Below are 22,176 nucleotides of genomic sequence, written 5' to 3' on the forward strand. Positions count from 1 at the left end.
AGCCCTTTATCTGTTGCATAGTTTGCGAATATTTTTTCCCATTCTGTAGGTTGCCTCTTCACTTTCCTGACTGTATCTTTTGAAGTACAGAAACTTCTCAGTTTGATGCAATCCCAAATGTTAATTTTGGCTTTGACTGCCTGTTCTTCTGGGGTGTTTTCCAAGAAGTCTTTGCCAGTACCTTTATCTTGCAGGGTTTTTCCAATGCTCTCTAATAATTTGATGGTGTCAGGTCATAGATTTAGGTCTTTAATCCATGTTGAGTGGATTTTTGTGTAAGGTGAAAGGTAGGGGTCTTGCTTCATGCTTTTGCATGTGGAAATCCAGTTTTCCCAGCACCATTTATTGAATAGACTGTCCTTACTCCAGGGATTGGTTTTGGATCCTTGATCAAATATGAGTTGGCTGTAGATGTTTGGATTGATTTCTGGTGTTTCTATTCTGTTCCATTGGTCTATACATCTGTTTCTGTACCAGTACCAAGCATTTCCACTGAGTTCTGGTACCAGACAGGGATGCCCACTCTCACCACTGCTACTCAGTATAGTTCTGGAAGTTTTATCCAGAGCTATTAGGCAAGAAGAAGAAATTAAAGGGATACAAATTGGGAAGGAAGAACTCAAACTATCCCTTTTTGTAGATGATATGATTCTTTATTTAGGGGACCCAAAGAACTCTACTAAGAGACTATTGAAACTCATAGAAGAGTTTGGCAAAGTAGCAGGATACAAAATCAATGCACAAAAATCAACAGCGTTTCTATACACAGGCAATGCCATGGCTGAGGAAGAACTTCTAAGATCAATCCCATTCACAATAGCTACAAAAACAATCAAATACCTTGGAATAAACTTAACCAAGGACGTTAAAGATCTCTACGATGAAAATTACAAAACTTTAAAGAAAGAAATAGAAGAGGATACCAAAAAATGGAAAAATCTTCCATGCTCATGGATTGGAAGAGTCAATATCATCAAAATGTCCATTCTCCCAAAAGCAATTTATACATTCACTGCAATAGCAATCAAGATACTGAAAACCTTCTTCTCAGATCTGTAAAAAATGATGCTGAAATTTATATGGAGACACAGGAAATATGTTTTTAAATATTGTGAAACAGGACATACTTAAATGTGTGTATATATGTGGGTACATTTTGTATATCATAAAAAATGCTGAAGTATATATACTTTAGCCTTTCATTTAGTAACTGATATTTTTATAGTTGAACTTATGGAGAGTTCATCCGTGTAAATTAGTACCTTGGAGAAAAGTTGGAAAGTTTCTTTAAAAACAAACTAAACATGCAGTTACTATGCAATCCAGAAATGACACTCTTACACTTTCATCCAAGATAGATGAAAACTTAAGTTCACACAGATTGCTGTATGCTAATATTTATAACACCTTTATTCATAATAGCCCGAAATTATAAATACCCTTGTTGTCTTTCATTGGGCAAATGGCTACATGAAGTATGGTACATCTTTACCATGGAATCTCCTCAGCAGTGAAGGAATGAACTAGTGATTTACATGTTAATCTGGATAAATCTCCAGAGAATTATGTTTTGTGCAGAGGCCATTACCATGGGTTACATGATATACGATTCCATTGAAACAGAATTCTTGGGGCTGGTGCTGTGATATGGAAGGTTGAGCCTCCACCTGCAGTGCCAGCATCCTATATGGGCATCAGTTCGAGTCCTGGCTGCTCTACTTCCGATCCAGCTTCCTGCTAATGCACCTAGGACAGCAACGGAAGATATCCCAGGTTCTTGGGCCCCTGCACCCATGTGGGAGACCTGGAGGAGGCTCCTGGCTCCTGGCTTTGGCTTGGCCCAGATCCGGCCATTGTATCCAGCTGGGGAGTGAACCAGTGGATGGAAGAACTAGCTAACTAACCAACTAACTCACTCACTCTCTCTCTTCTTCTTCTCTCTGCCTTTCAAATAAAATCTATTTTAACAAAAAGAAACAGAATTCTTGAAATCCTAGAAATGAAGAACAAATTATTAGTAGCCAGGTATTAAGCAGGGGATGGAAACAGGAGGGAAGTTGGCTATAAAAGTGCAGTATGAGGAATCCCTGTAGAGATGGAAGTATTGTGTATCTTGACTATGTCAAGTTCCAGGTCTTGGTTGTGATTATTAACTTGCTGTTCTGCAAGATGTTACTATTGGAGGAACTTGGATATAGAGTACTCAGGATCTGTCTATAGTATTTATTAAAATTGTATTCAAATCTGAAATTATTCCAACATGGAAAGGTCTATTAAGAAATAGGTTACTAAATGGTAGAGTCTTGGTGTTAGATATATGAGTATTCACCATAAACTTCTTCAAAATTTTCTATAGTGTTGAAAATTTCCGTAAGATAGAATAGATTTCTCATATCTATATAGCAGTGTGTCATTATTATTACACCTTTATAAAATCACCATATATATGTTAAATGATGGTTTGGAAAGAAAAACTTAACCCAAAAGTCCTCTAGATATTTATCCAAGTAAAATATACTTAGGTTCACAGATTAACCTGTATGGAAGTCTTTGTAATAACTTTATCCATATCTCATAAACTGATAACAACTCTAGTTTGGCAGGTCAGGAATGGATAAATTTGTAGTACTTCTATATGGTGGAATACTACTCAATATTTAAAAAGTGCCAAACTTGGGCTGGCATTGTAGGTACTATCATCCCATATCAAGAGTTATGGTTTAAGTCTTGGCTGCTCTGCCTCTGATCTGACTTCCTGCTAATGGGCATGGGAAAGTAGCAGATGCTGGCCCAAGTGCTTAGGCCCCTGCCATCCATGTGGCAGATCAGGATGGGGAGTACTTGCCTCCTGGCTTTGGCCAGACCCAGCCCTGACTATTGCGGCCATTTGGGGAGTGAACCAGTGCAGGAAGATCTTCTTCCCAGGCTGCTCTTCAAATAATTAAATACATACATGTTTTAAAAACCTTAATCACAGGATATAAAAAGAAAGTGGCAAACTGCTGATAGGTGCAGCAACATGGGTGAATGTCGAATGTGTTTCTTAAGTGAAAGAAGCCAGACTTCAAAGGATACATTCATTATGATTCTGTTCATGTGAAATCACTGCAAAGAAAAAATTATACAGAAATCAGATTAGTATTTATGCAAGACTGAGACTGTAGGACATGGAGTAATTTTCAAGCTTTATAGAACTGTTTGATATCTTGATTTTGGTACTCATCATACAACTGTATGTTAGTCAAAACCTGGAGAATGGTATATATAAAAGTTAATTTTAAGACATATGAATTATATCTTTTCAAAAATGAAAATATGTGGCCACTGCTGATGGAAAATAAATATTTTGAGTAAAAATACTGCAAGTTAAACATAATTTTAGAAAGTTTTCAAATAACAACATGGCTGCCTTCTTCCTCTAGCACTTATAATACTCTATCTTGTGAGTTATATATACTTTTCTAAATATTGAATAAATGCTACATATACTAGAAATGAGTAGATTAGTTTTCTTACTACAACATAAAATTAAACTGATATTTAATTTTCAATATTTTACATTATAATATGTTACATTTTACATTATAACTAAACATTTCACATTTTAGCTGAAAAAGTAAATTACAGTGGCCAAACTTGGAAAGTCATGAATATTATGTGAAAAACAAACTTTTTTTACTAGAAGCCAGCAGCATGAAAAGGGTAAAATACATATATAATTTTAGTGTTCAGGAAGATACTCAGTGAGGAAAGTAATACTTGCATTCTAAGTTTTGTTACACTCTAGCTGGTATATCTTACATAGTTTTGTCATCTAAGATAACTCAAGAGAGGCTTGATACCTGCCTGTGAATTTTTGAAGGACAGTTATTTGGAAGAGGCAACAGTACTTTTTGTGTTGCTCTGAAGATAGAATTATGATAAAAGTATATATAAGGAAGTGTACACAAGTGTATTACAAGTATAGACTTTTTTGTTTTTGAAAATCCAGCTTTTTTTCTTATTTAAAAATATTTATATTAGGTGAACAAATTTCATGTACTTCATATATACAGATTTAAGAGCATAATAATTCCCATCCTATCCTCCCTCCAGCCCTTGCTTGTCGCTCCCCCTCTTCGTGGAGGAACGACACTAAACCCTGCCTAGGCTTCATATCCGAGTCACGGCACCATTATGTCGCTCCCCCTCTTCATGGAGGAACGACACAGGACCCTGCGCTGTTCTTTTGTCTGCTCGGCCCTCCCCGGGTTTGCTGCTGGTTCTTCCCGGGTTGGCTACCGTCCCTTCCACCTCCGTGGAAGGGCGGTTCCCCCTGCCGCTTTCCCCACTTCCACGGGGGAGCGGCACACCGCCGGCCGGCTCTCTCGGGGGCTGCTCAGATGTTCCTCAGGTGTTCCTCTTAGATGTTCCTGGTGCATGTTGTCTCTCTCCTCCTTTATAGTCCTCTTCCACCAATCCCAACTCTGCTACCCACATGCCGAGTACGCTGCTCTCTTCCAATCAGGAGCAGGTCCTACAGTTTATTGGTTGAACTGGAGGCAGCTGTGTAGAAGCTGTTTCCTCCTCTCCCAGCGCCATATTGTGGGAGAGCAGATGCATAAAATAAGTCTTAATTCGAGTAACAGTCTAGTCCCAGTTGTTCCCAGTTGCTCCCCACACTTGCTCCCACCCTCTTTCTTCCTTTATTTTTCTTTTACTTTTTAGAATAACAAATTTTATTTATATACATAGTTTATTTTGTAATCACAAGCTTATCAATCCACAGAGTAGTAAGTAGAAAAAACACTGTTCCTCAAAGAGTATAGACAAGGGCTATAAACAATAATCAAATCTCAAAATGTCAATTTCACTCATAAATTACATTTTAATTACCACAAGTCAGGGAAACATACTTATCTTTTGGGGTTTGGCTTATTTCGCTAAGTATAATGGTTTCCGTTTGCATCCACTTTATTGCAAGACAAGATTTAATTCTTTGTTACGGCTGAGTAATAATTCATAGTATGTAAGTGTATGTGTGTGTGTATATATATATATATATATACCACATTTTCTTTAGTCATCAGTTGGTGGACAACAACTTGGATATTTTGAATTGAACTGCAATAAATATGGGGGTAAAGATAATATTTCATATAGTGATTTATTTTGTTTGGGTAAAGTCCCAGGAATGGGATAGCTGGGTCATATGGAAGATCTATTTAAAGATTTCTGAGGAATCTTTATGCTGTCTTCTATAATGGCTGTACTAGTCTACCTCGCCACCAACAGTGAATTGTGGTACCATTTCCCTTCATCATTGCCAGCGTTTGTTGTTTGTTGATTTCTGTAAGAGAGCCATTCTAACCGGGGTAAGGTGAAACTTCAATGTGATTTTCATTGTTATTTCCATGATGGCTAGTGATCCTGATCTGTGTGTGTGTGTGTGTGTGTGTGTGTGTGTTGGCCATTTGAATTTTATCCTTTGAAAAATGCCTGTTTATATCCCTTGCCCATTTCTTACCTGGAGTCGTTGTTTTGTTGGTGAGTTTTTGAGCTCTTTATAGATCCTGGATATTAATTTTTTATCAGTTGCATAGTTTGCAAATATTTTCTACCATTCTGTCAGTTGCCTCTTCCCTTTGTGGAGTTTTCTCTTTGCAATGCAAAAGCTTCTTAGCTTGTTGTAATTCCATTTGCCTATTTTTGCTTTTTGTTGCCTGTACTTTTGAGGCCAAGAAGTCTTTGCCTGTGCCAATATCTTCCAGAGTTTCCCTGATACTTTCCTCTAATAATGTGATGGTATCAGGTCATAGATTTAGATTTGGATACATTGAGTTGATTTTTGTATAATAAGTAGGGGTCTTGTTTCATACTTCTGCACATGAAATTTCAATTTTCCCAGTCCCACTTGTTAAAAAGACTATCCTTTCTCCACTGATTGATTTAGCTTGTTTGTCAAAGATTAGTTGGTTGTAGATACATAGATTAATTTCTAGGATTTCTGTTCTGTTCCATTGATCTGCATATCTGTTTTTATACCAGTACCAGGCAGTTTTGACTATAACTGCCCTGTAGTATATCTTAATGTGGTATTGTGATGCCACTGGCTTTGTTGTGTTAAGACTGCTTCAGCTATTGACGATATCTTGTGTTTCCATATAAATTTTTCATTGTTTTTTCTAGATCTGAGAAGAATGTCGTTGGTATTTTGATTGGGATCACATTGCTCTCAGTAGTAAGGACATTTTGATGATATTAATTCTTCCAATCCATGAACATGGAAGATTTTTCCATTTTTTTTGTGTGTGTGTCTTCTTCTACTTTATTCTTTAATGTTTTATGACTTTCATCATAGAGATCTTTGACCTCCTTGGTTCAGTTTATTCTAAGGTATTTAAATTTTTTTGTAACTATTGTGAATGACACTGATCTTAAAAATTCTTTCTTAGCATAACATTGTCTGTGTATACAAAGGCTATTGATTTTTGTGTATTGATTTTATGTTCTACAACTTTACCAAACTCTCTTATGAGTTCCTATAGTCTCTAAGTGGAGTCTTTTTGTTTCCCTTTGTATAGCTTCATGTCATCTGCAAACAGGGTTAATATGACTTCCTCCTTTCCAATTTGTATCCCTTTGATTTATTTTTCTTGCCTAATGGCTCTTGCTAAAACCTCTAGTTCTATAGTGGACAGCAATGGTGAGAGTGTGCAACCTTGTCTGGTTCCAGATCTTAGTGGAAATGCTTCCTACTTTTCCCTGTTCAGTATGATGTTGACCATGAGTTTGTCATATACTACCTTGACTGTGTTGAACAATGTTCCTTCTATGCCCAGTTTGCTTAAGGTTATTGTCAGGAAAGGATGTTTGTTTTAGCAAATGCTTTCTCTGTATCTGTTGAGGTTTTAGCAAATGCTTTCTTTGTATCTATTGAGATAATCATATGGTTTTTATTCTACAGTTTGTCAGTGTGATTTATCACGTTTATTGATTTGTGTAATTTGAACCATCCCTGCATACCAGGGGTATCTCACTTGATCTGGGTGAATGGTCTTTCTGGTATGGTTCAATTCGATTAGCTGGTTTTTTGTTTTGTTTTGTTTTTTAATTTTTGCATCTGTGCTCATCAGGCATATTGGTGTATAGTTATCTTTCTTTGTTGTCTTTTTCTAGTTTTGGAATTAAGGTAATGCTGGCTTCACAGGAGTTTGGGAGGGTTCCCTCTCTTTCAGTTGTTTTTGAATAGTTTGAAAAAATACTGGAATTAGTTCTTTAAAGTTTTGGTAGAATTCAGCAGTGGAGCCTTCCATTCTTGGACTTTTCTTTGTTAGGAAGGGTTTTATTACTAACTCAATCTCAGTCTTGGTTATTTGTCTTTTTAGATTTTCTGTGTCTTAGTGACTCAATTTTGGTAGATTTTATGTGTCTAAAAATGTATCTGCTTCTTCTAGATTTCCCATTTTGTTTGCATATAGCATTTTTTACCATATACTGATGATTCTTTTTATTTTTGTGGTACCTATTGTAACATCTCCTTTTTTTTTCATCCATGATTTTATTAATTCAGTCTTCCTTTTTTTCTTGGTAGGGCTAATGGTATATCAATTTTATTTTTCTAAAAACAGCTCTTTTCACTGATCTTTTGTATCTTTTTTTGGTTTTAAGTTTGTTTATTTCATATCTAATTTTAATTGTTTCTTTCCTCCTAATTTTGGGATTGGTTTGTTCCTTTTTCTGTAGGTCTTTAAGATACATTGTTATATCTTTCATTTGATGGATTTCCAGTTGTTTCATGTATGCAGTAATTGCTATAAACTTTCCTCATAACACTGTCTTTTCTGTGTCCTATAAATTTTGATGTGATATGATGTGTTTCATATTTATTCATTTCTAGAACTTTCTTTTCCCTTTTGATTTCTTCTGTGACCTGTTCATTCAGGAGTATACTGTTCAATCTCCATGTGTTTGCATATTTTCTAGAGTTTCTTAGGTTGTTAATGTCCAGCCTCATTCCATTGTGGTCAGTAAAGAACACGGTATGATTTCAGGCCTTTTTTTTTTTTTTTTTTTTTTTTGAAACTTGCTTTATTTGTAGCACATCCTTAAGTATCATTCGTAAGACTGAATGAGTGGTGACAAATTGTTTCAATTTCTTTTTGTTTTAGAAGGTGTCTATTTCTCCTACATTTATACTTGAGAGCTTTGCAGGGTACAGTATTCTTGGTTGACCATTTTTTTCCCTTAAGACTTGGACTATGTCTCTCCATTCTCTCCTAGCTTGTAGGGTTTTTGATGAGAAATTAGTTGTCAGTCTAATGGGAGATCCTCTGAAGGTAATCTGGCATTTCTCTTGTGCACATTCTAGAATCTTTTATGTTTTACTGTTGAAAACTTGACTATAATGTTTCATGGTAAAGATCTTCTTTGGTCATGTCTGTTAGGAGTTTTGTGTTCTTCCTGTGCTGGGATGTCTCTATCTTTCTCCAGATTGGGGGAGTTTTCTGCTATTATTTAACTGAAAACATCTAATCCATTCTTTGTTTCTACACCTTCGGGAACTCCTAGGACCCAGTGTTAGGTCGTTTGATAGTATCCCATATATCTTGGACACTGATTTCAGTTTTCCATTTTTTCTGCTTTTTTTTTTTTTTTAATCTGAGATATTTCCACATATTTGTCTTTTTATCTTGGGTATTCTTTCTTCTGCCTCACCAAGTGTGTTGTTAAGGCTTTCTACTGTATTTTTTATTTGAGCTATTGAATTCTTCATTTCTAATGTTTCAGATTTATTTCTCGTCAGTATCTTTTCATAATGTCATGTATGGATTTCTTTAACTCATGAATTTGCTTTTCATTATTTCTGAGTAATTTTTTTAAAGATTTATTTATTTCAACGAGTTATACACAGAGAGAAGGAGAGGCAGAGAGAAAAAGAGGTCTTCCACCTGCTGTTAATTTTCCAGTTGGCTGCAACAGCCAGAGCTGCGCCGATCCAAAGCCAGGAGTCAGGAGCTTCTTCTGGGTCCCCACGTGGGTGCAGGGGCCCAAGGAATTGGGTCATCTTCCACTGCTTTCCCAGGCCATAGCAGAGAGCTGGATTGGAAGTGGAGCAGCTGGGACTCAAACCAGCACCCATATGGGATGCCAGCACTGCAGGCGGAGGCTTTACTTGCTATGCCACAGCATCAGCCCCTTGAATAATTCTATGATCATTCTTTTGAATTCCTTTTTCAGGCATGTCATCAATCTCTTTTCCTTCACATTATAAAATTGAAGTGTTCTTTCGGGGGAGTCATATTGTCTTCATTGTTCATGTTTCTTGTACTTCTGTTTGTGTTTAGACATTTGTTGATGGATTTGATAGATCTCCTGTATTATTAGCAGGGGTTCAGTAGGATCACATCAGTTGGTATGATCACTGTCTCACCGCCTTTCTGCCAATGTGATCAATGCCCAGGGCAAGCCCACAGTTGCTATATACCCAACCCATGTAGGATCTGGATGTTCCTCAGTGTGAGCACACAACCCTGTGCATGATCTACCACAAGCACTCAGGGAACTGTGAGCCTTTGAAGCCAGACACGTTGATTTCCCAGAGATCCAGCTACACCTCAGTCCCTATCATGCAGTTGCAGAATTCCCACAGTTATAAGTATCAGGGGTCCACCCTCCAGTGTGCTCTGCTCCATCCATGGAAAGAGCTGAGGTGTTCCCAGAGCCTACTGCCTGTTGGTGTTCTATGTTGGCAGTGTGAATAAGTTTGCCCATGATAGATTAAGGGGAGTGGGTGCCTCATATGCTTAAGTGGGTGCCCTGCCGCCATCAACACAAGTATGGACTTTCTAACAGCCAGACCAGTATAGAAACAAAATGGAATAATTTCTGGAATATTGAGCACTCTGTTTGATTGCTCTTCAGAGGCAAATGTCTCTGTTTTGTGGACTCTGGGAGCCTGGAGATTTCATTCTTATCACATTTTTATGTTTTAATATAGTGTTTATATGCATTACTCAAAATTTTTCTCCAGTGTGGCCATCTTCAGCTTTCTTTACCTGATATAGTTCTTAATCCATTAGTTATTCTAATCATCTTGTAGTTATCTATGCCCCTGTAAAAGGGGGACACTAAAACAAGCTATTATGAAGCATTTTCTTGCCAGTCTACGTGTTACCAGGTGGTCCTGCTGTCTAATGTCTCTGACCAATTAGAACCCATTCTTAGAATGTCTGTTCTCATTCTCCTCAATTTTAACGAAGTTCTTTTATATTGTTCAGTGCCTATGTCTGTCAGAAGATAGAGGCCAACACCTTGAATATTACTGCACATAGTAGGCATATCTGAATGAATGAATTTCACCTCCTGTTCATACTTTCAAAAAATAAGACTTTCAGATAGAAGTGATTTGAACATGCAAAAGCTTTCTAATTGTTTGTTTCTCTACAGGAATTTCGGCAGAAAGTCATGCTAGGAACTCCTTTCCTAGTTATTTGGCTGGTTGGGTTTATAGCAGACCTAAATATTGATTCTTGGCTCATTAAAGGGCTAATGTATGGTGGCGTTTGGGCTACAGTACAGTTTCTTTCAAAGTAAGTGTGTTGTTTTTAATTATTTTGAACTGTATATGGAAAAATATAATTCGTACACTATACAAAATTAATGTAAGTTTACACTGTTTTTTTTATGGTTTGATCTTAATTTGTTATTTAAAGAATTTTGAGAAGTTTGTATATTCTGATTTTTTTAGCATTCTAATGTGATTCTGAAGTTGAAAGGCTTTACTGACAATAATTTATAATAATTTTTAGCTTGTAAGTTTTAAGGCTAAAATACAAATTCAAATTATTTGATAGGTTTCAATAGAAGTCAACTAAGGTTTCTGAACTCTAGGTGTAGTATATATTGTCTATTTTGGTAATTATAATATTTGAGCTCACCTTTTCATTGAAGTTACCATTTTCTTTGGTCATTGGCAGCAAGAAAGAAGAGGTTTTATTTTTAGTAGCAGAGCAGACTCTAATTATGAAATAGGCTCTGTTTTTTTCATTGTTTCCTCTTTCTTCATTGAATATTGTGACCATTCCTTTTTCCTCTTCCCCGTAGATCTTTTTACCCTAAAGTTGCCCCAGCCAGCAGACGTAGGCATGTGTTTACTTCCATCTGAGTTCGATTCTGTTAGTATCTCATTTTCATCTGAATTTCGAAACGGAGTTCTTAAAATCAAATTCACCCAGATGAGAATGATTAGTAATATGCTAACGTGTTTCTCAAAGAATGGCTTAGTTCTTGTTAATTGCATTTAGTATTTATATGAGTTCCAAGTGATAGTAGAAATAGAAAGTCATCAAGGCTTCCTAGTTAGCCTGCATAAACATAGAAGTTTATGTTTAATGAAATTTATTAATATTTATTTTTCCTTTAAGTATTATAAATATAAGCTTCATTTGTAAAAATAGCATGTCTTTGTTGAATACTATGCTGGAAGAATACTATATATAGTAAAGTGAATTATTGACTTAATAAGAATATACTGAGATTCTGAAGTTGAAGAGTACATGGAATATAATTTTAATTCTTGATGAACTAAAAGAAATTTCAGAGTCTTAGCAACTCATTCTGCTGTAAAGTCATTTACTATTCATTACCATAAGAACTCTCTTAGGTTTTTAAGCAAGTCAAACTTCCAGATTCTGTTTAAACAAGTCCTTACTCTGAAGAATGTATGTCATTATCATTTTAATGAACATTCATTTTTATAATATAGAACTTATTTTACAAAACTTCTGTTTTTCAGATCCTTTTTTGATCATTCAATGCATAGTGCATTGCCCCTTGGGATATATTTGGCAACCAAATTCTGGATGTATGTAACGTGGTTTTTCTGGTTTTGGAATGATATCCTTTTTTAAAGATTGTTTCTAGCACAAATTTGTTTTTTAATCAAATGTTTGCTAATAATTTCACAATAGGACTGAAGTACTCTTGATGATGTAAAACAGTATTCTTAGAAAAATAAGTATGAACTACTAGAAATAATTTTTTATGTTTCATATTTAATAGACTGCCTTTGAAAGCTACCTTTAATAGCATAAATAATAGTAAAAGTAACTACTACTTATTGAATGTTTAAGAAGCATTTTCTTCAGTATTCATTGAACTCACATTCTTTAATTTAGTACCAGTTGAGAATCACTGATCTGAAAACCCAAAATCCAAAATGCTCCAAAAACTGAAACCTTGAACACCAACAAGTACTAATCAATATTAAATATTTACATGTAAAGTGTATACTAAGGTGTCCATCTTCTCAAAAATTCTGTGAGACAGATACCTTTAAAACTTAATATTCTCAGACTACAATTTTTATTTGAAGAGTGTTGTTAAGTCAACAATGGGGGTCACTGTGCACTAATTCCCATGCAGGACCTCTCTCCTCAATGAGTTATATTCTGAGAGTTGCCAGTAAAACTTTTCTCAAAAAAAAATTAGATGAACAAGTTACTCAATTTTTTTAAAATATTTATTTATTTATTTGAAAGTCAGAGTTACACAGAGAGAGGAAAGGCAGAGAGAGAGAGAGAGAGAGAGAGAGGTCTTCTATCCAATGGTTCACTCCCCAACTGGCCACAACGGCTGGAGCTGCGCTGATCTGAAGCCAGGAGCCAGGAGCTTCTTCCAGGTCTCTCACGTGGGTGCAGGGGCCCAAGGACTTGGGCCATCTTCTACTGCTCTCCCAGGCCATAGTAGAGAGCTGGATCGGAAGAGGAGCAGCTAGGACTAGAACTGGTGTCCATGTGGCCATGGTGTTAACCTGTTGCGCCACAGCGCCGGCCCCAAGTTATTCAATTTTTTTTAAAGATAAAATATATACCAGTGTAATTTAAAGGCAGAAATATTTAAACAGAAATTAAATAAACCTGTTCTGGCCTGCCCTTCAAAATCTACCATTTTGAGACTGGCACTGTGGCGCAATGAGTAAAGCTGCCGTCTGCAGTGCTGGCATCCCATATGGGCGCCAGTTTGAGTCCCAGCTGTTCCACTTCTGATCCAGCTCTCTGCTAATGCACTTGGGAAAGCAGCAGAGGATGGCCCAAGTACGTGGGCCCACACACCCATGTAGGAGACTGAGAAGCTCCTGGCTCTGGTTTGGCCCAGCCCAGGCTGTCGAACCATTTGGGTAGGGAGGCAGCAGATGGAAGATTGATAGATTGTGTGTGTGTGTGTGTGTGTGTGTGTCCTTCTCTCTCTAATTCTTTCAAACAAATTTTTTTAAAAAATCTACTTGTCATATTCTCAGCTTTTATAAGCTTGTATAGCTATATTACTTCCAAATAAATAGAAAAAAAGATTCCTATGACACTTTATTGTACTCTGCCACTAAGTTTTCATTATTTGATAATATCTAACTTTCCTGATTTTTCCACTTTCACATAGCAGATTAGGAGTACATCAACAATTTAAAATTATTTCTGGATACGAATTTGAACTTTTTTTCTTTGAAAATAAATTTTAATGTCCACTTTAGGAAATATAAAGTTAGAAGGTATGTCTGGAAATTGAAAGTCATTCCAGAGGTCATTTCTTTTTATAAAAGTAAGCATATCTGTTCTACTCATTCTTCATGTCCCAATGTGACTATTCTAATGCTTAATGCATAAGAGTGGACACTAAATTTTTGAATCAATATACTTGTAGATTTGTGCTTACTTATCTTGTCTATTTCTCAAAGGACTCTCTTATTCTACCAAAAGCTCAACAAAGCCTTTAACTTTTAAAAATTTTACTCAAGAAGACATTGTCGTTGAGTCTGAAAAGTACCTAGTATGTTACAGAGGATGCTGATTATTGCCCCTCAGATTTTCCTAGTACACAGGATGTCTTTTCATTGTAGAGATAATATATTATGTATACAATATTAAAAATGAAGGTTTTTCTTCAGTTCTTGGGAATTTTTCTAAATTATGATCTCTGAATTCTATTTGTGGTATTGCCCTCTTCAGGGATAACATTGTCCTTATGTTGAACTATCTTTGGCTGTCATCTGTCTTATCCTTTGGTCTCTAATTATTATTTTGAATTTTTTCTCTTATGTATTGTGATTGCCTTAGTCTTTTGATGCTCCTTCTATTCATCTTTATGAAATTTGATTTCATATATAATGGTTTAGTCTTTGTTTTCTGATTTCTAGAGGCACCCTTTTCATCTGGTTGTAATTGTTTTATCTTAATTTTTAAGCTCTTTGTAGGATTTGTATTTTAATTCAATTATGAAACATCTTTGGTTAATTCGCATTTTTCCTTGGGTTATGTTTCCTTCCAGACTGGGTCCTTTGTTTTGTGAATACTGTGTACCTATTTTCTTCCTCTTCTTTTTTTTTAAATGTATGCTAGTAATGTTGTTAGACCATTTCTTTTCATCTTTCATCTTGTTCATGACTAACTTGGGCAGATTCATTAAGACTTTCATGCTTCCTCTGATATATTACGAATTCATTCTTGAACTTTTTCCTTTCCTGAAAGGTAGTAGAATAAATATCTCTTCAGTGTTACAATCTGGCTAAATTTCTATCCTTTTTTTTTTTTTTTTTGTATCCTGAGGATAAAAGAGAGCTCAGTTTTAAGTTCTTGGCTCAGGACCTTGGGTTTAGCTATTTTAAGATCTTAAAAGTTCTGCCTGTGATTCCATTCTATCTAGCGTTAGCCATGGAATGATGCTAGCATTATCCCCCATAACCACTCTCCCAGTGTATGTAAGATAACCATTTTAATGACAAACTCTGGTATTTTTTGAGGCTTAGTGGAAACCACACAGTGGGATTCATAGACTTCTATTTCTGAAGGGGTTTTCTTGGCTTACCTGCTCACCGCTTCATCTTTTTCCTTGCAGTTGATTGGAGCTGAAGGATCCAGTTAGGTGTTAGTCAGCTCAGGCTGCTTTAACAATACACTGCAGACCGAGCGCTTTAAATGAGAGTGATTTTCTCCCAGTTTTCTGGTGATGACTTTCTTCCTTGCTTGCAGAAAACTCTTCTTTGTGTATCCTCATGTGACAAGGAGAGAAAGTAAGAAAGTTCTCCCTCTCCCTCTCCTTATAAGGCCACAGTCCTGTTGTTTTAGGACCTCACCCTTATGATCCCATTTAACTTTAATTTCTTTTTTTTTAAGATTTGTTTTTTATTTATTTGAAAAAATTATATTTAGAGAGAGACATCTACTGGTTCACTCCCCAGATGGCTGCAACAGCTGGAGCTGAGCTGTTGCAAAGCCAGGAGCCAGCAGCTTCTTCCAGGTCTCCCATGTGGGTGCAGGGGCCCAAGCACTTGGGCCATCCTCTACTTCTTTTCCCAGGCACATTAACAAGGAGCTGGATCGGAAGTGGAGCAGCTCGGCCGAGACTCGAACAGGCAGCAGGGCTTTAACTTGCTGCACCACAGCGTGGGCCCCAACTTTAATTACTTGGTTTTTTAAAGATTTATTTATTTATTTGGAAGTCATAATTACACAGAGAAGGAGAGGTAGAGAGAGAGAAGGAGAAAGTTCTTCCATCTGCTGGTTTACTCCCCAATTGGCCACAATGGCTGGAGCTGCGCCAATCCGGAGCCAGGAGTTTCTTCCAGCTGCTGAAGTGGCTGCAGGGGCCCAAGGACCCAGGCCATCTTCTACTGCTTTCCCAGGCCACAGCAGAGAGCTGGATCAGAAGTGGAGCATCTAGGATGCTGGCAGTGTAGGCGGCGGCTTTAACCCACTGCACCACAGCATCGGCCCCAACTTTTAATTGCTTTCCAAAACTCCAGATATCATTCTATTGAATAAATAACATGAATTTTGATAGGAGGTTGAGGGTCACACAACTGTAGCAGAGGGCCGACCTGGGTTCTCAGGTCTTCTCATTGGCAGTTTTTCACAGTACTTACATAAGTAGAGGCAGGAGTAAGAGCTACCCCAGGCAGCCTGCCTCACCAGAATCCTCTGCTTTTCTTTTTTTTTTTTTTTTTTTTTAAACTTTTATTTAATGCATATAATTTTCCAAAGTACGACTTATGGATTACAATGGCTTCCCCCTCATACCGTCCCTCCCACCCACAACCCTCCCCTTTCCCACTCCCTCTCCCCTTCCATTCACATCAAGATTCATTTTCGATTATCTTAATATACAGAAGATCAGCTTAGTATACATTAAGTATGGATTTCAACAGTTTGCTCCCACACAGAAACATAAAGTGAAAAATAATAGATGATTTTTTTTAAATGATGATGAAATCAGAGCAGACCTATTGTCATGTTTAATCCCAGTGAGAGTCAAGTTGGGAATTGATAATTTCTTTTTTTTTTTTTTTACAGAGGATCAGTTTAGTATGCATTAAGTAAGGATTTCAACAGTTTGCACCCCCATAGAAACACAAAGTGAAATATATTGTTTGAGTACTCGTTATAGCATTAAATCTCAATGCACAGCACATTAAGGATAGAGATCCTACATGAGGAGTAAGTGCACAGTGACTCCTGTTGTTGACTTTACCAATTGACACTCCTGTCTATGGCATCAGTAATCTCCCTATGCTCCAGTCATGAGTTTCCAAGGCTATGGAAGCCCTCTGAGTTCTCCGACTCTTATCTTGTTTAGACAAGGTCATAGTCAAAGTGGAGGTTCTCTCCTCCCTTCAGAGAAAGGTACCTCCTTCTTTGATGACCTGTTCTTTCCACTGGGATCTCACTCGTGGAGATCTTTTGCCAGAGTGTCTTGGCTTTCCATGCCTGAAATACTCTCATGAGCTCTTCAGCCAGCTCCGAATGCCTTTAGGGTTGATTCTGAGGCCAGAGTGCTATTTAGGACATCTGCCATTCTATGAGTCTGCTGAGTATCTCACTTCCCATGTTGGATCACTCTCCCCTTTATTTACTCCATCAGTTAGCGTTAGCAGGTACTAGACTTGTCTATGTGCTCCCTTTGACTCCCAGTCCCTTCACCATGTATAATTTGGGACATGCTCAGGCTGACTTGCCCCAAGTGGTGGAGTTGGAAGCATACCAGGGGATTCCAATTCAATCCCATCGAGGTGGCATGTACCAATGCCATCTCACTGTTCCAGGTGATCAGTTTCAGTTCACAGTTGGTCATGGTGAAGAATCCTCTGCTTTTCTTTACCTTCAGTTTTGAGTTTCTTGATATAGAATGGCTTATCCTTTTTGTGAAGTTGCTGATTTCTTTGATTAACTTTTTGGTTCATTTTCTTGATTGTTATGCAGAAGAAATTTAGTAGATGAATTACACACTTTGACCTTCAAACTTGAAAGTGTTACTCAGATATGTTTCTTTAAATATAATCAAATTAGAGCTATAGGTGTCGGGCCGGCGCTGCGGCTCACTAGGTTAATCCTCCGCCTAGCGGCGCCAGCACACCGGGTTCTAGTCCCGGTCGGGGCGCCGGATTCTGTCCCGGTTGCCCCTCTTCCAGGCCAGCTCTCTGCTTTGGCCAGGGAGTGCAGTGGAGAATGGCCCAAGTCCTTGGGCCCTCACCCCATGGGAGACCAGGATAAGTACCTGGCTCCTGCCATCGGATCAGCGCGGTGCGCCGGCTGCAGCGTGCCGGCCACGGCGGCCATTGGAGGGTGAACCAACGGCAAAGGAAGACCTTTCTCTCTGTCTCTCTCTCTCTCTCACTGACCACTCTGCCTGTCAAAAAAAAAAAAAAAAAAAAAAAGCTATAGGTGTCAAAATAATATACAAATATTTTAGAATTAAGTATCAATAATGATTCCATAGCCATTTAAGTGAAAATATTGATGACAGATTTTTTATTTTACCTCTAAGGGGAGTACTGTTGAAGCATAAAAACATAAATGGAAATTGAAGCAATAAAATAATGGTTCTTTTGCCTCTAAGATTGTCAGTGGTAATACATATGTACTAATTAAATATTTCCTGCTAGTGGGTATAAATTGGTATATCTTTCTGGAAAACAATCTGATGATATAAAAGTAGATATCAAGCCTTTTTTTTTTTTTTTGAAGATTTATTTATTTATTTTAAAGAGTAACAAAGAGAGAGGCAGAGAGAGGGGGAGAGAGAGAGAAAGAGGTCTTCCATCTGATGGTCCACTCCCCAGTTGGGAGCAGCAGCTAGAGCTGCGCCAATATGAAGCCAGGAGCCAAGAGCCTCCTTCAGGTCCCCCACGTGGGTGCAGGGACCCAAGGACTTGGGCCATGTGCTGCTGCTTTCCCAGGCTGTAACAGAGAGCTGGATTGAAAGTGGAGCAGCCGAGACTCAGACTGGCACCCATATGGGATGCCGGCACTGCAGGCAGTTGCTTTTCCTGCTACTCCACAGCACCGGCCCCAGTATCTAGTCTTAAAAAATCTTCACACACTCCCCCTTTCCACCCTAGGGATATTGTTTCCAAAATCTTCCTCCTCGGTTTTATTATGTCAAGTGAGGATAGCAGGATTTACAATAGTTTTCATATTCCTTGAATGGTGCATTGTCAGTGATTAGTGTTACTTACTTTGTTAACCTTAAATACACTATGATCCCAGTTATTAAAAATGCATGTTAAAAAGTTATCTCTGGATTGTGGAATTCATTTTTGTCTATTTTTTCAGTGCTTTCTGATTTTCTGTAAAACTACATTAATAGGAAAAATAACCATGCCATTTGTAGAGTGCTGATTTCACTTAAATTTTTAAAATTGGCTTGTCTGAGCTTTTGCAAAAACTAAGTTCAAAATGCAATTTGAAGACATCTAATCTTACATTTAAAAAGCAAGCAGAAGAATTCTTTATCTGATATTTAAATCCTGTATATCATATATATATACACACACATATGTGTGTATGTATATATTGTCAAAGGAAATTTGATCCTTTAAAAATATTTAATGTATTTGCTGACTTTTAAAGGGTTGGATAACTTGATTTAAGGTTTAAAGAAGTCACATTTTTTACTTTTTATATTTAGTTGTAAACATCATGGAGAAATGTATCTCTATATGTGTATGTATATGGTGTCATGTGTTGAGCTGCTAGTGGCCCTCTGCAAATTTAATCCAGGCTGTAAGAGCCTGACCTATTTATTTACATGTAAACAACTTTTTGAAACTGTTTTAAGATTTAACCAAATTGCCGGCACCGCGGCTCAGTAGGCTAATCCTCCGCCTTGTGGCGCCGGCACACCGGGTTCTAGTCCCGGTCGGGGTGCCGGATTCTGTCCCGGTTGCCCCTCTTCCAGGCCAGCTCTCTGCTGTGGCCCGGGAAGGCAGTGGAGGATGGCCCAAGTCCTTGGGCCCTGCACCCCATGGGAGACCAGGAGAAGCACCTGGCTCCTGCCATCTGATCAGCACGGTGCGCCGGCCATTGGAGGCTGAACCAAGGGCAAAAAGGAAGACCTTTCTCTCTGTCTGTCTCTCACACACTGTCTACTCTGCCTGTCAAAAAAAAAAAAAAAAAAAAAAAAAAGATTTAACCAAATAGCAAGAAAGGATGAAACTGTTAAAAAAAAAAAAGATTTAACCAAATAGCAAGAAAGCATGAAACTGTTGTAAATAAGTAAAGATACTGGCCAGGAATTCTGTGTTCTTTGCACATCTAAGAGATCTTTAAAAAGTTCCTAGAAAGTTTATATTTTGAAAAATATGATTTAAAATTTTTCAACAAAAATAAACTTATCTCTTAATTATATTTTTCTACAAGCTTTTTGAGGTACCCTTATACATTTAACGAACTTCATTCTCAGGAGATTTTTTTTAGCTGTCAGACTAGCAGAAAATTGATTTATTTACTCTCTGCTGACAGTGTATTTTGTAGAACAAAGTTAAAAAGTTGGGGGGGGTGTAGATGACTGGCAAAAAATAGGTTACTTTTGAATATAACAAGAAATAATTAGTAGCTAATTTTTTCCTTGTTTCCCCTGTGTTTTAAAGGTTTTGTTTAGTGTTTTGGTATGTATCAAACAGATACAGGAAGATTTCACTCAAAACTGTTCTTTTTCTTTCTTTGCTTCTCAAGAAATATGGACAGTATATACACATAATATTACAAAATTTTGTGTGATACTTGTATCCACAAAAAATGTGGAAAGTGGCATTTGAGTATACCAGATGTTTTGTGCATTTATTTTTCATAGTATTATTTAAAATAGTGTTTTAATTATGTCTAGGTACCTAGTACATTGCTTTGGTTTCATTAGAGGAGATGTGAAACCATTAAATAGGATTATAAATTACCTTTTCTAAAATTAAGGTCAACTTGAGTGTCATCAAAAAAGACAAAGGAGAAAATATTTTTCTTCCTTTTTTTTACTTTTCTGTAGTTAATCTTTTAAATGTCTGACACTGATTATATAATGTGTTTGGTAGATTATATAATTTTAATGCATTTAGATGAAGTGTATGTTAATATTTTAAACACAAGAAATCCCTTTATTATCATAAAATAATTTGATCCTTTAAAAATATTCACTGAATTTTCATGTACTTGCTGACTTTTAAAGGGTTAGACGATCCTGCCTGATTTCCGGTTAAGAAAAAGTCACATTTTTAATTTTTATATTTAATTGTAAACACAGTGAAGAAATGTATCTTAATAAAAATGTTGCATTTTTGATTCATGGGTATTGTGTGGTAAGATTTTGTGAATTATAAATTTATATAAAATTACTCATTTATCATTGCTTCTTTAGAGTCCTTAACTTTAGACACATCTTAACTTTTTATTTATCCATCTTCCATTCCTCGCCAATAGTGTTGCACTTTTCTACAATTTTGGAAAATCTTGGAAATCAGATCCAGGGATTATTAAAGCTACAGAAGAACAAAAGAAGAAGGTAGCAAAATACAATCTAGGTCATATATGTTCAACTGCCAGATTGTCAGTATTTATAACAAATATTAGAAAGTACCAAAGAAGATACTGCCTTTTGGCATATATAAAGTTTCATTGTATATCAGGATTATATGTAGTTTATTGGATATTCATCCTTGGTGCTTTGTGATGCCTGTCTTTACACTCTGATGGCATTTCATAATTTCATGTTTCTACCCATTTTAAGACAATAGTGACTACTTTCATAGGTGAATGTAACATCTTAAACATCTCAAAATCCCCAGCAAATAAATGTATTTAGTATATTTTTGTTATATGGCTGTGTAAGACAGAAGGCCAATAGTATAGATATACCTTTCAAATAACAGAAATATTACCATATACAATCCTGGGTATCCATTTTCTATAGCTCAGGTACTTAGGAAAACAAATTCATAATCTAAATATGTCAGAAAAGAGGAGAATTGGACTAGAAGTATTTAAGATCATTTTAAGAGCTGTTTTATCCAGTCTGTGGGGGGAAAAAAAACCCAGCAAATTCTGATGAATTATTCCTATTCACAGTAGGCTAAGACAGTGGCAGATTATCAAGGTCTAATCCCCTGTTTCCTGGGCAGAGATTTCTATGTTGGTGTTACTCATTATTCTTATTATATTGAAATAATACAAGTAAATGAACAAAAGGTCTTCTTATTTTGAGCTGAAAATATTGGTAAATTAAAGATGAGCATCATTTATTAATTCATGCTGATGACAAGAATTGGTGAACATTGTTCAGTTTTGTATAAAATATTTTTTTAAATTTGCAGACAATAGTTGAACTTGCAGAAACAGGGAGTCTGGACCTCAGTATATTCTGCAGTACCTGTTTGGTAATATTTTCTTCTTTGTTCTTCCCTCCCTACTTCCCTGACAGTGGAATGGCATAGAGGGTGAAGGGAACAAGGAGAATTTCTTTGCCTGAGCACATTTTCAGTGTCCTGCCCCTAAGTATCATTCAGACTGTGGTATAAAAGAAAAGATGATTAAATGATGTCTCTTCCCCAGTGTTTATTCTCCCTGATAATAGACCTTGACTATGCTTTTCATTCAGAAGTGCCATTCATTTGTATTCTGATCCTTTTTCTCTCTATAAATGTAACTCAATAATTAAAAAAATAATTAAAAAATAAAGTATTTAAAAATTGAAGGTTTACTATAATTCCCTGAAGATTTTTCTTACCTACATTTTAAGAAAATTTCTAGGGGCTAACGTTGTGGCATAGCTGGTTAAGTTGCTGCCGCCTGCTATGCCAACATCCCATATGGGCACCAGTTTGAGTCTTTGCTGTTCCATTTCCAATCTAGCTCCCTGCTAATGTGCCTGGGAAAGCAGTGG

General features: G+C 36.8%; 1 protein-coding gene across 8 annotated transcripts in view; it reads left to right on the plus strand.

Moving 5' to 3' along the window:
- ZDHHC17 (zDHHC palmitoyltransferase 17) overlaps window positions 1-22,176 on the plus strand; it is a 118,835-nt gene that overhangs the window by 85,039 nt on the left and 11,620 nt on the right. For 5 of the 8 annotated variants that reach the window (XM_051846461.3, XM_002711353.6, XM_089307468.1 and 2 more), the window contains 4 exons: window positions 10,429-10,571; window positions 11,777-11,877; window positions 20,675-20,799; window positions 21,608-21,670. The exons of 1 other annotated variant lie outside the window; for it this stretch is intronic. In XM_051846461.3, coding sequence (XP_051702421.3) covers window positions 10,429-10,571; window positions 11,777-11,877; window positions 20,675-20,799; window positions 21,608-21,670 — 432 coding nt within the window. The remainder of the gene's footprint in view (window positions 1-10,428; window positions 10,572-11,776; window positions 11,878-20,674; window positions 20,800-21,607; window positions 21,671-22,176) is intronic. 2 more of the 8 variants (XM_070052655.2, XM_051846462.3) reach the window with 1 other exon arrangement.

This window comes from Oryctolagus cuniculus, chromosome 11 (genome assembly GCF_051225735.1).
Source record: "Oryctolagus cuniculus isolate XC-2025 breed Fujian yellow rabbit chromosome 11, ASM5122573v1, whole genome shotgun sequence".
NCBI lineage: Eukaryota > Metazoa > Chordata > Mammalia > Lagomorpha > Leporidae > Oryctolagus > Oryctolagus cuniculus.